Source organism: Vipera berus (genome assembly GCF_964194415.1).
Source record: "Vipera berus genome assembly, chromosome: 1".
NCBI classification, from domain to species: domain Eukaryota; kingdom Metazoa; phylum Chordata; class Lepidosauria; order Squamata; family Viperidae; genus Vipera; species Vipera berus.
The window spans coordinates 275113224-275126066 of NC_138202.1; the positions used below are offsets into that span (position 1 = coordinate 275113224).

Sequence of the window (12843 nt, forward strand, 5' to 3'; positions counted from 1 at the left end):
AAAATGGTTGCCACCGCACCTCTTACATCTCGTTAAGAGAACTTCCTGGTAATTGTCCTCTCGCTCCTGGCTGTTTCGGTGTTTCGTGTTGGGCTGCTTTTGGAGTCGGTTGATTTCAGGTTCTTCCTCCTCGGAGAATTTTTCGGTGCATTTGGTGTCCTCATGGTGGACCATTTCTTCAAACTTTGTCAATTTGGTGGGCTGCACTGTTTGAACGGCGCCCCCGGCAGCTTCATCATCCATCACCTCATCTTGTGCTTCAGAAAACGTTAAATTTGGCCTAGCAAAGAGTCTCTGCTGAAGTGTTCTGTCCCGTAGGCCGCAGACAAGCCGGTCTCGCAGTCACTCTTCTAAATTTGAAAATTTGCAACGGCATGTGGCCTGCCTCAGGCCCGCTATGAACTCAGAAGCTGATTCACCCGGTTGCTGCACTCTTTGGTCGAACTTAAACCACCAAGCCATTTCAGACATTTTGGGCTGGAAGTGCCCGGTTAGCTTCTTTTCGAGGTCTGCATAGGAGACTGCTTCAATTGATGTCGGCATGAAAAGGTTCTCGGACAAATCAAAGGTTGCTGGGCCGCACATGCAGAGTAGCGTTGCGGCCTTCAGTCCTTCTTCCGTGATCTGATTGGCCCTGAGGTAGTTTTCTACTTGTGATAGATATGATGGCCATTCCTCCGGGTGTTTCACATCGAATTCTCTCAGTTTCCCGACCTTTGGCATTCTTTTGCTGGTTCCTGCATTCTTCTGGATCCTGCTTCCAGGCTCAGGGAATGAGTCCACTGAGCACGAGGTCACTAGCATAGCTTGCTAGCCGACCTTGAGATGGGGGGGGGAAATGCCTTTTCCCTCCGGCGTGCGCTGCCTTACCCTCGTACACTTCAACTCTTAATCAGTGAAGCAGGATCCCACCTTCGTTGCCACTGTTAAATAGCGGGTTCTTTGGTGCAGGAATGAAGATGCGAAGCTGAGTACAAAGTAGCTCATAGTTTATTTCATGCAGAAACTGTACTGGGGAAAAGGCTGCAACTAGCCGCAATATATATTCTAGCCCCTAGGCAGCAGCCAATAGGTTTGAATCAATAATTGCTGCCTGGAGATAGCCAATTGCAGCACAGGAGACTTGTAGTCTGGGTTTCTGGAGAGCCGTTAGCTGCTCCAGCAACCCACGTGGTATTCTTTAAGAGCCCAGTACATAACACGATGTTCAATCCTCCCAGGGTGGAGCAGCTGATAATGAGAGAGAGAGAGCCAACCCCATTCCCCCTATCTCTTGTTAGTGTTGTTGCCACAGGTCTGTAGTTTAACAGCGGTGATGAAATGATGCTGAGGTGCCATGGAAACGTGACTTCAGCAAAGAGGGCAGGAGAAACGAGGAGTTAGAAAGGCAGGATGAGGTGAGACATATTAGGCATGAGAAGAACCTGCCTGGCAAATCCAGTGTGAATGCTGCAGAAATCTTCTCATACTGTATATTTCTTCCTGTACCATAACTGAGCTGTGGGATAATCCCAGAAGCATACTAGAATTGTAGAAGCACAGCAGTGCAGATCCCAAATAATCATTGGTCAAAATGAAGCATCTACAAGAGTCTCAAGAAACAACCAGTGCCCACATTCCCTCTACCTTACCCCAATTTAAATCCTACATTAGTCTAGCTACTCAATGTATCTGATGAAGTGAACTATACTAGCTTTACCGGCAGTCAGCCTCCAAAGAATGATGTCAGACAGGAATCTGTTCTAGATCTAAAAGCAACTATAGCTCTTTTATGACCTATGGACTTAACTCCCAGAATTCCTGAGCCAGCATTGTCTCACCTCATCCTGCCTTTCTTGCTCCTCAGCTATCCTGCCATCCTTGCAGAAGTCATGTTTCCATGGCTGTCTTAGGAATTCTGGGAGTTGAAGTCCATAGGTCGTAAAGGGGCAGTTGCCCGCCCCTCTCCAACAATTTGTCATCTCTAATTTCAGATAATAGGAAGAGATAGGGAGGAAGCCCCTTTATAACAACCAAGTCTCTAAAATGTTTGAAAGGCAATTATCAGGCCAGGAATAATTAACTGAGATTGTAGCTGAACAGTACCTCAGAAATAATTTATTCACTATAATAAATCCAGTTTAAATGTACCCATGGTGGCTTTGTTTTGTATTGATAGCAAACATTCCTTATCCTTTTGATTTTTATTGGAAGCACAATGTGTGAAAACAGAAAGTGTAACATAGCAACCACATTGATTTGGTTTTGTAAGCTGAGCCCCCCCCCCTTCCTGATCTGCCTGTCATGCTTGTATCCCAGCACAGCCATGATGGAACTGGAAACCACAGAAACATCCTTACCCATGGGGACTTTCTCCTTGTCCTCTCAGTGGAGGAGCAGGAGGACCTTAATTCAGACTTCACAAGGTGAAAGAAAACCTTATCATTCCCCAAAAGTAAGCTGAACTTGCCTCACTTGGAAGGAGAGGATGCTCAATTGTGCAACGGTTAGCTTGTCAAGGTAGAACAGGACCAAGTGCTGACATCAATGCGGCACCATGATTTTGTCTGTGTGGTGCACAAATGTGAGGAACGTTGCAAGCCCAACTACTTGGACAATCCAACAGCCATGATTTTGGGGTTTTCTTCTCCCTCTGATTGTCAAGCTTCTCCTGATATTCAGCTGGAGGAGAGCAGCCTACTCAGTTAAGCTCTCAAAGCCTAGTAGGCATGGGATGGCACCAGGACTTCCATCTTTTTCAGCACTGGGCAAGTTGAAAAAGGAATTAAATCTCCTCATCCAAATGTACTGAAAGTAGAAATCAACAGATCAACATTTAGTATGTAATCTGTATAAACCCTTGTGGTTGGAAATAAAATGTCTTTAAAGCAAAGCATAGAAAGGCCTCTATTAAGTTCATACAAGTTTAATAAGTTTAATATATTGCTTCTTTGATCTCTTCATGGAAACGTCTGCTACATACATAATTTGAAACATTGCAATATTTTGCCAAGAGTCATTATATAAATGGGATACAAAACATCAGGCCAATAAATATAAATAGGACTTAATGGAAGAAATTTCAAAAGACAATTATAGTGGGCAACTGGAATTCATCAAGAGGCTTGACTGTGTTTCTTAGAGCTTTGTCATGACTGTGTGTGGTCCTAGTTCACTTAAGTGTAAATATCTTTCCATTTGGAGATATTTTGTATTAATAAGTCCTTAATTCACTAGCCAGAAAAGTGTTCTGTTTAGTTTTTATTGTTTGCTTGTTTACTCTTCTTTTTAATGCTCACCTAAATATCATGTATCTTTGGGCTGAGCTTGGCTATGAATGCACTGAGTGGAAAAAATTGTAATCATTTGTTTTTCTAAGCAAACATTTCTCCACAGATGCTCTATTCCAACTTCAAAGTTGCAAGGAATATCAAGAAAAGCATTAAGATGTATATACATAGTTGGGAAGGACTGAATTAGACTCTTCCCATGCCACTTTCCCAGCCAAACTTAAATTTCTCTGAAGCAGCACTGTATATTTATATGCCGGGTTTGGAGTGTGGAGTTTGCATGATCACAGCTGTGTAATTTTGTTACTCACTGCTGCAACCAAAATGTATAGTTCTTTTACCTGTCTACTATAGAGAGCGTCCTCTTGCACTGTATTATGGTTTGGTATGCTGGCTTGACAGCCACAGATAGGAAGACATTACAGAGGGTGGTGAGCATAGCACAAAACATCGTGGGCTGTTCCCTGATACTACTGGATGACATTGCCAGGGCTCGCTGCCTTGGAAGAGTGAGGAAAATTCTCAGGGATGGCTCACACCCTGGTCGGTATCTCTTTACTCTCCTACCATCAGGTAGGAGATACAGGAGTATAGCCAGCCATACCAACAGGCTGAAGAACAGCTTCTATCCATGGGCTGTCCGTCTCTTGAATGGGAAATAACTTTATGTATGATTGACTTGTGAGGCCGGTGTGTTGTGCCATTAGCTCACATGGTGTAACACGATGGTGGGTTTGTTGTCACTGTGAGTTGGGGGGGGCGCGAAGGGAGGCTCAGCCAATCTCAATGTATACATAGTTGTACTTTGACAATAAAGGTTTATTCATTCATTCATTCATTTAGAACAGAACTTAGACTAGGGACATTTAGTGGCATTGCTGCCTGATACTCCCCCCCCCCCCAAAATGGTACCAAACATCTGTTCAGTTTTTCTAAGAAAAATGTCCAATTTTGAGGCGGGGGAGAATCTACAATGATATAACAGTTCTCAGAATGGTGCAGTTTCTAGTTCCAAGCAGTGGTGGGATTCAAATATATGAACAACCAGTTCTCTGTGTGGGTGCCACTTCTGGAAGTCCATTCTGGGCCTGGGCAACAAAAAATTAGCTATCAGTTCTGCCAAAGTGGTGTGAACTGGCTGAATCCCACCACTGGTTCCAGGACTATATATGGGATCAAGATATATAGTAGTCAAGACAGCTTGGCATTTGAAATAAAATGCAATAAGTGCAGTAGCCACTCCACTTTCCTTAATGGTATAGTGTAGTAACTATATATTGGAGTAGGTCTGGGCAGACCCACCCTCAGCCATGGAAATCCAGTAGATCATTGTGTGTTGGACATACTGTCTTCAATCTAAGCTATTTTTCAGGGTGGTCATTATGGCAAAAATCAGACACTGCAGCAGTGTATATACACTGACTTCAGCTGCTAGAGGAATAAGTTAATATTCAGATGAGGATAAGACAGATTAAAACAAAGGCATGCATATGCAGAAGACACAATATGAAGATGAGGAGGAGGAGGCTTAATCAATCCACTGCAGGATAAATTCCTCTTCATTTGAAGATTATGGGTTGTAATGTATCATGCTAGTTTCATTCTTAGGTTGAGAAAAGTGACTGTGCAAAATCCCCTGTTTCTGTGCCAAAGGATGGACAAGAACCTGTGTCTCCCCATTAGTTTAGCACTTTAATAACCACACCACACTAGCTTTCATTCTATATCTAAATATCTAAATTTTGTATGCATTACTCTTTCTGCTCCCTTATATTGAATTACAGTATAATTATCATTGTTCTCATAAGTTTAACCACCTGAACCACCTTGACTCCGGTGTTGTGGTATTCTTATTGTTTCCTTAAAGATAAAATAATTATATTGTTTCTAGTTTGTACACACTCAGAATGCATCATGTGAGGTGCAGGTTATTATCTAATTTAGGATAATATAAACTACATGTTGGTTCTAAGATACCCATAAGAACTGACATCTATTCTTTTTAAATTATACATTTCTTTGGCAAGATGTCAACTTGAGCGTTTATTTGGTATGCATAAAATTGCTTCACTTAAAAAAGGTTATAGTGAATTTTAGTTAAATCAGTTATAAAGAATCAGAAGCTATGCAAATTATAATTACAGTCGTAGAAGCTGTACAAATTATTATGGTACATTATAATAAATGAGTGGGAGAAAACCAGCTTGATAAAAGGGATTCCACTAAAATATCAATCTGAAGGCAGAATGAGGGAAATCATCAAGCTTTATTCATTCATTTTGGGGGAATAGAAAGTTTTGTGTTTTTTATTTGTCTCAATTTTTTTGCTTTGTTTAGGGTTTAGTTCAGTTAGGCAAAATAACAGCATTGCTAATGCTTAGATTGATTATTATTGTTCATTACTTCTATAATTGGTAATGTTTTTTGAAGAAGGAAAGTAATGCTTTCCTTTGATAAGATAAAATTTACTGCAACAACAGTTTACAAGCAACTGTTTAGTTGTTATTAAAACAACTGTATGATACAATTCTTCCCTTTCAAATAACGTATTTCTAATAAATGTAGTCAGTGTCTCAAAGATTACAACAGTACGTCAGTACGTGAAAAAGAAATGTGTACCACTTTTGCTTATTATCCTTTTTTTTACATCTTGAAAAGAAGATAATATGAATGAAAATTGAATTAATAGGAAACTTACACATTGAATGATCAATGTGTTAAGCTTCCTGTTCCTGCTGAAAAATCATTTTGCTGAGTAAAAGAATTCTGATCGAGAAGAAAAAGAAAGTTCAGTTAAAATGGTAGTTCCAATTCAATGCCAGTTTTTATCATGCTAATTTTATTTTCAGATACACAGTTTGGTATAATGGTTAAGGCAAAGGCCAGAAACCAGGAGACTAAGTGTTCTAGTCCTACCTTAGGCACAAAAGCAGCTAGGAGACCTGGAGCAGTCACTCTCAGTCCTAGAAAAGAGGTTGTGGTAAACCATTTTTGAAAAAACTCCAGTGAATACAATAGTCCAGGCAGTTGCCAGGAGTCAAAAACTGACTTGAAGGCATGATAATTTTTTAAAAAAATTTCTCAGTCTGCAATTGAAGCCAACTACTACAGAACTATACTGTATAAATAACTTAAATGAACAGAAAATATTTTTCCTGTCATTTCTACTGCACAAAAACTCACTCCTGTTATATTGGCTAATGAAAGCTTAATCTGTAAACAGTAAATTCCTTCAAATTCATTTTGTACCATTTGAGGAGCTTTTATAAGCAATCATATTATTGTGACCTTTTTCCCACTGTGCAAAAGCCATTTCAAAAATTGAGATGTCAACTGTATCATTTGCAGTGTATAAGAAAAGTAATCCACATGTCTGTTTAATTATGTAACTTAATATTCAGCCATATGTGTTTTTGAAAATGTGGATTATCTCAAGGGTGATTGTCGGAAAATGGAAATGAATGATTAATGGTGTTTTCTTTATGCCAATACTCCAGCTGTTGGTTTGATCATATGCCACATACTGAAAGCAATTGTAATCTATCAGATGGGAAGAGTGAGGCAAGATAACGTAACTGTGAGCCAGATATCCAGAGATTGGAATCTCCTATGGCCAAATTGGACCAGCAACATTTGGTGGGCTGAGGAAAAGTTATATATCTGGAAAAGAAATGTTGCCTTTTTATTACCGGTAATTGTCTGAAATGGGGAAAAAGTTAGATGCTGTAAAAATCTTAATGGATCCAAATCAATGACTTACTTTATAAAAATAGTGAACTCAGTGTCAATATGACGACACTTGAACCAGTGGGAATTCAGGCATGGTGAAGAATTCCAAATGGATGATAAATAATAATCAATATTAATAAAAAATCTTGCACATTTGGGAACATATCTACAGTACTGGACATCTCACTGAAAGTAGGCGCACATTTCTGCACCAGTTCGAAAGCAGCTGTAGACCTCTGGTCAGCACAATTGACAAAATGTCCAAGAGCTAAGCCAATGCATTAGACATTCACAGTAAAACTTTGGGTTTTCTTCTGCAATGTTTGAAATGCTGAGCTTGTGGATAGTCTGGTTTCCCAATTGATAGGAACTCTTCTTTAATATCCTTGAGTCCTTGGAGAGCAGTGGTGGGATTCAGCCAGTTCGCACCACTTTGGCAGAACTGGTAGCTAATTTTTTGATGCCCAGGCCCAGAATGGACTTCCGGAAGTAGCATCCACACAGAGAACCGCTTGTTCACATATTTGAATCCCACCACTGTTGGAAAGTATGGTGGAATAAAAATATAGCAGTAAATAAATACATGAACTCTTGCCTTGCTGCGCCTCCAGAACAGAGAGCAATCATCACTTTCTCTTCCACTGTCTCAACTTCAAAATGCAGTTGGAAAAATGTGAAACCAGCAGCCTGCACTTTGCCGTTTGCTCTTCTCCCCTGGGATATAGCTGGAGGAAATAGGGAGAACTCTTATTGATTTCATACTCTCTTATTAGCCCACTCAACTGTGTACCTTTGCAGAATTGCAAGGTTCTGCAAACAGTTTGAAAAAATTGCAGCTGTACTAAGTGAATATGATTAAAAACAGTGTAAAAAAATGTGGGGAAATGCCAACAAAACTATCCCTTTACTTGCAAAGCCCCCAGTTGCTTTTAAATAAAAAAAAGAATGGTTGAATAGGTCTTAAATTTAATTTATAAATAACTATATAATTGGTTGAATGCAATATGTACTTAAAAATGGATGGGGAAGCACTAATAGTTTATTTGCTTTTTTAAAATATGTAACAAGGATTAGGACATTTTTATTACTTTTAGAGCTCAGGGGACAGTTGAATAATGTTGCTGTGCATTCCTTTAAGGTCCCAAGGGGTAACTGGAAGGATTGTTGTTTGGCTGTTGGTGTTCATTGCTTCTTCCTAGGTTTTTTAGGTCATCAGGACTGAAGAGAATTGCAGATCTCTTTTATATTGCTTTGGAAGATTTGTGAAGTGAAATTGATGGCAGTCTATCAGATTAATTATTTTTTAATAGTAAATTTCCTGTTAGGAGAAGGTTGACCATATTATAATCTTGACAGACTTGAACATTGGGTGTTATCTAACAAAATGAAATTCAGTGGTGAAAAAAATAAGGTTCTACATTTAGGCAAGAAAAACCAAATGCACAGTTACAGCATAGGTGGTACCTTGCTCAATAGTAGTAACTGTGAAAGGATCTTGGAGTCCTAGGACCTAGTGGACAATCACTTAAATAGTAGCCAACAGTGTGCTGCTGCTGCCAAAAAAAGCCAACACAGTGCTAGGCTGCATTAACAGAGGGATAGAATCAAGATCATGTGAAGTGTTAATACCACTTTACAATGCCTTGGAATACTGCATCCAGTTTTGGTCAACATGATGTAAAAAAAATGTTGAGACTCTAGTAAGAGTACAGAGAAGAGCAACAAAGATGATTAGGGGACTGGAGTCTAAAACATATAAGAAACGGTTGCTGGAATTGGGTATGTCTAGTTTAATGAAGAGAAGGATGTGGGGTGACATGATAGCAGTGTTCCAATATCTCAGAGGTTGTCACAAAGAAGAGGGAGTAAGCTATTCTCCAAAGCACCTGAAGGCAAGACAAGAAGCAATGGACGGAAACTAATCAAAGAGAGAAGCAACCTAGAACTAAGGAGAAATTTCCTGACAGTTAGAACAATTAATCAGTGGAACAACTTGCCTCCAGAAGTTGTGAATATTCCCACACTGGAAGTTTTTAAGAAGAGACTGGACAACTATTTGTCTGAAATGTTATAGGGTTTCCTGCCTGAGCAGGGGGTTGGACTAGAAGACCTCCAAGGTCCCTTCCAACTATATTATTATTATTATTATTATTATTATTATTATTATTATTATTATTATTATTATTATTATTATTATTATTATTATTATTATTATTCATCGGACAGTCAGCCAGATGTTTAGACTGGAGCTGGCATTTTTGTCTACCTATTGAGTCCTTACCAAGGACCTGGGATAGGCAGATGTGGATGTTTGATGGTATTACAGATATCGTCACAGGATGGAAGCAGTTCCTAATAGCGAATTTGTCAATGCCAATGGTGTTCAAGTGGTGCTCCAGTTGTTTTGGGAGTGCACCCAAGGTGCCTTTTACTATTGGTACTACTCTTGCTTGCCTTTGCCACAGTCTTTCTATTTCTATTTGTAGGTCTTTGTATTTTGTTTTTTATTTTTTTTATTTTAATTCCATTTATATCCCGCCCTTCTCCGAAGACTCAGGGCGGCTTACAAGCTTAGCAGTAGCCTTCATTCTATGTATATGCCTGCTTATTAGGGCTTTCACACACACCCCAGCGGCATTATTACAAAGTCAGCTTAATTGCCCCCAACAACCTGGGTCCTCATAGATGTTATAGATGTTCTTTCTCATCTATTCTGCTGTCTCCAGGCACTGCCACATTCACTATCCAGACTTTTTTGTCTTTCTTATTGACAATTATTATTATCATTATTGTTATTGTTGTTGTTTTGTTATTATTGTTATTATTGGAGGAATTTACAGTGGAACGTATTTCTCTGTGAATATCAAGATGATTCTTTGTTCCCCTTACATGAAAAAGCTTTTTTGTTTTTGTAAATTTGCATGTTGGGTTCTGCATTTTATCCCAATATGATTCTTTTGAAATTTTCAGTCATACTTAATTATCAAGTCATTAGATTCATAAGCCGCCTTTCCCTCAGCAGTTCTAGGGGGCATAGATAAGCCTTCCTCAATTTATTTTGGATTGAATAATGTAGTGGAACATCAAAACTGTCTCTATTGTTTCATGGTCTTCACTGATGAAATATTAGATTAAAGCAATAAGTGTGCCTATTTTACATTCATTTAGTAATTAAGGATTACAATTTGGTGTCAAATTTTGGAAAGTCTCAGAGAGATACATTGAGTAATTAATGAGAGGCAAGTATTGGGCAAAAACCGTGCCATGAATTTGATATGAAATTTATTTACAGTCACTGGCATTATCTCTTTATGTTACTTCTGGTGAAAAACATAATACCTATTAAAAAGGTCTGGAATATTATTTTTGTTTTGAATTTGTATCAGTAATTTCACATGGTTTCTGAATTATAAAAGAACACCATCAGCCATTATGTGCAGTGATTTTTAAATGATTATGTATTAGTACTCTTTTCTAAGGATTTTTCACCATGGGGAGGGCCATCCATAAGTGGTAAGAGAAAGTCAATGAGGCAATTATGACTGTAAAGCTGCACTTTTTTTTTACACAAATGTGTATGTGTGGGGCACCACTAATGCTTCAGTTGTGTGGTCTCATATTGACTTTTTTCCCCTACGTACTTTCCCAGATGTATCTCTGAAAGTGGGAAATATACTTTGCTGTACTGTATATGACCAACTATAGGTCAAAACAAAGAATAAAGTATTAAGAAAATGTTAACTTCCGAGATTTTGTTGCTGCTTTATAAATGTTATCAATGAATGCTTCTTTTTCAGGCATAGTAGGGAGTGACATAAATTAACACATTTACATGGAGTTGTTGCTTTCTAGGAAAATTCACATTGTTCGGTACAAGTCAGCCGATGTCCCTGGTATAATCTGATAGCTGCATATTTTAATTTCCATTACATAATAGTAAGAAAAGCTTCAGTCCTTGATCTGATGAGACTCAGGTTCTGTCAAATTCCAGCCATCTTTAACAGCTCAACTGAATTAAAAAAAATTACTGCTGTCAGTAAAATATTTCGTCATGCACTTTATTTAGCCAGTTGAAGAAGGTTTGTTGTTGTTTTTTATTTGAATCTAATCTGTACTATTATAAAATGTTCAGGTGAATGCTAGTACATATTTTGGGGATTCACCATTCATTGTCACAAAAATTGCAGTATGGTAGGTAGACCTGGATAGGAAGTTATGGTCTTATAATCAGAAGAAATAAGTGTAAAACTATGACTTTATTCAGGTCTTCTTGAACTGTTATTTTATCCAGGTCTTCCAAAGGGTAACAATGTGGTAACCATTTATAGCACTGGAAAACAAGCTATTGCAGTCATACTTTCACTTATACCAGTTTACATTGTAGGCATTTAAAAATTGCACATTGAAGGTTTATTCAGTGCTGAATCAACATATTAAAAAAATAATAGCAAATTTCAGGGGAAACTATTTAGCAAATTCTAAACCAGAAGGTGCCATAGGTACACTTAATATTGATAGCTTTTTTCCCCACTGATTTTATAGGTCACAATGACTACATGTGCCCTGCTACCAACCAGTGTACCATTGACAAGAACAGAAGGAAAAGCTGCCAGGCTTGTAGGCTCCGAAAATGCTATGAAGTTGGAATGATGAAAGGTGGTATGTATGACACTATAAATCTTAATCTGCATTACAAATATTTTTCATCCTGTGTAATCCCATATATGGCTAACTTTTCAGTAATTAATCCCATTGCATCTTGTAATGTTTACCATCAGATTAATTGGTGTTTGGTTATAGTCCAATTAACTTTTATTTTCAGTGCATAATTCCTAGTTTTGAAGTTGTTACATAATCTCACTTTTAAATGAAAGTAATATATAGTTGTGGATAAGTTAAGAATTTTAGATGCCAAAATACATCCCATACATTGAATTCAACATACAGGTAGTCTTTGACTTACAACAGTTCATCTAGTGATTGTTTGAAGTTACGACGGCATTGGAAAAAATAACTTATGACCATTGCAGCATCCACATGGTCATGTGATCAAAATTCAGATACTTGGCAACTGACGCATACTCATGACGATTGCAGTGACCCTGAGGTCATGTGATCACCTTTTGCGACTTTCTGTCAAGCAAAGTCCATGGAGAAGCCAGATTCACTTAACAACCATATTACTAACTTAACAGCTATAGTGATTCACTTAACAATTGTAGCAAGAAGTCGTAAAATGGGGTAAACCTCACTTAACAAAACTCATGCTTAGCAATAGAAAGTTTGTGCTCCATTTGATCGTAAGTTGAGGACTACCTATATTTGTGAACATACACAGTAGTGTTTTTAGAAAGGACCAATATATCTTCATGTACATGCCCAAATATAGATAAGCCCACCCTTGAATTTTTAACAAAATACTATGAAAAATACAGGCTGTCTTATTTGTGGGTGGTACATTTGTAACGGTATTTTTGTTAAAATTTGAGGTACAGATTATTCATAGATGGGATTCTATATGAGTATATATTGTAAAGCTTCCCTCCTTTCCCCCCTCCCTCAAAATAAATTCTGGATCTGACTTAATTTATGTTAGGTTTTCTGCCATTCTGTAACACCTAAATACAAAATGTGAATGGGGCTGATGATCGTCATCTTCCTTTAAATGGACAAGTGCTTTTGATTAAATGTTTTTTCAATAACTGCTGTGAAAATGAATATGACTTAAGACCAATTCACATAGTTCTTTTAGGTTTTGATGATGAAATGTTGCACGCATGATAAATAGTGATTTCCCTTAACTGAAAATACAATTTCTGTAATGGAAAAATAAACATCTATTGCC

The 12843-nt window shown here is 38.1% G+C and overlaps 1 protein-coding gene across 1 annotated transcript in view; it reads left to right on the forward strand.

Moving 5' to 3' along the window:
* The window catches only part of ESR1 (estrogen receptor 1), a gene marked incomplete at both ends in the record, with an annotated part of 164273 nt that overhangs the window by 66036 nt on the left and 85394 nt on the right, over positions 1-12843 (forward strand). The window contains one exon of the mRNA XM_081314948.1: positions 11541-11657. Coding sequence (XP_081171074.1) covers positions 11541-11657 — 117 coding nt within the window. The remainder of the gene's footprint in view (positions 1-11540; positions 11658-12843) is intronic.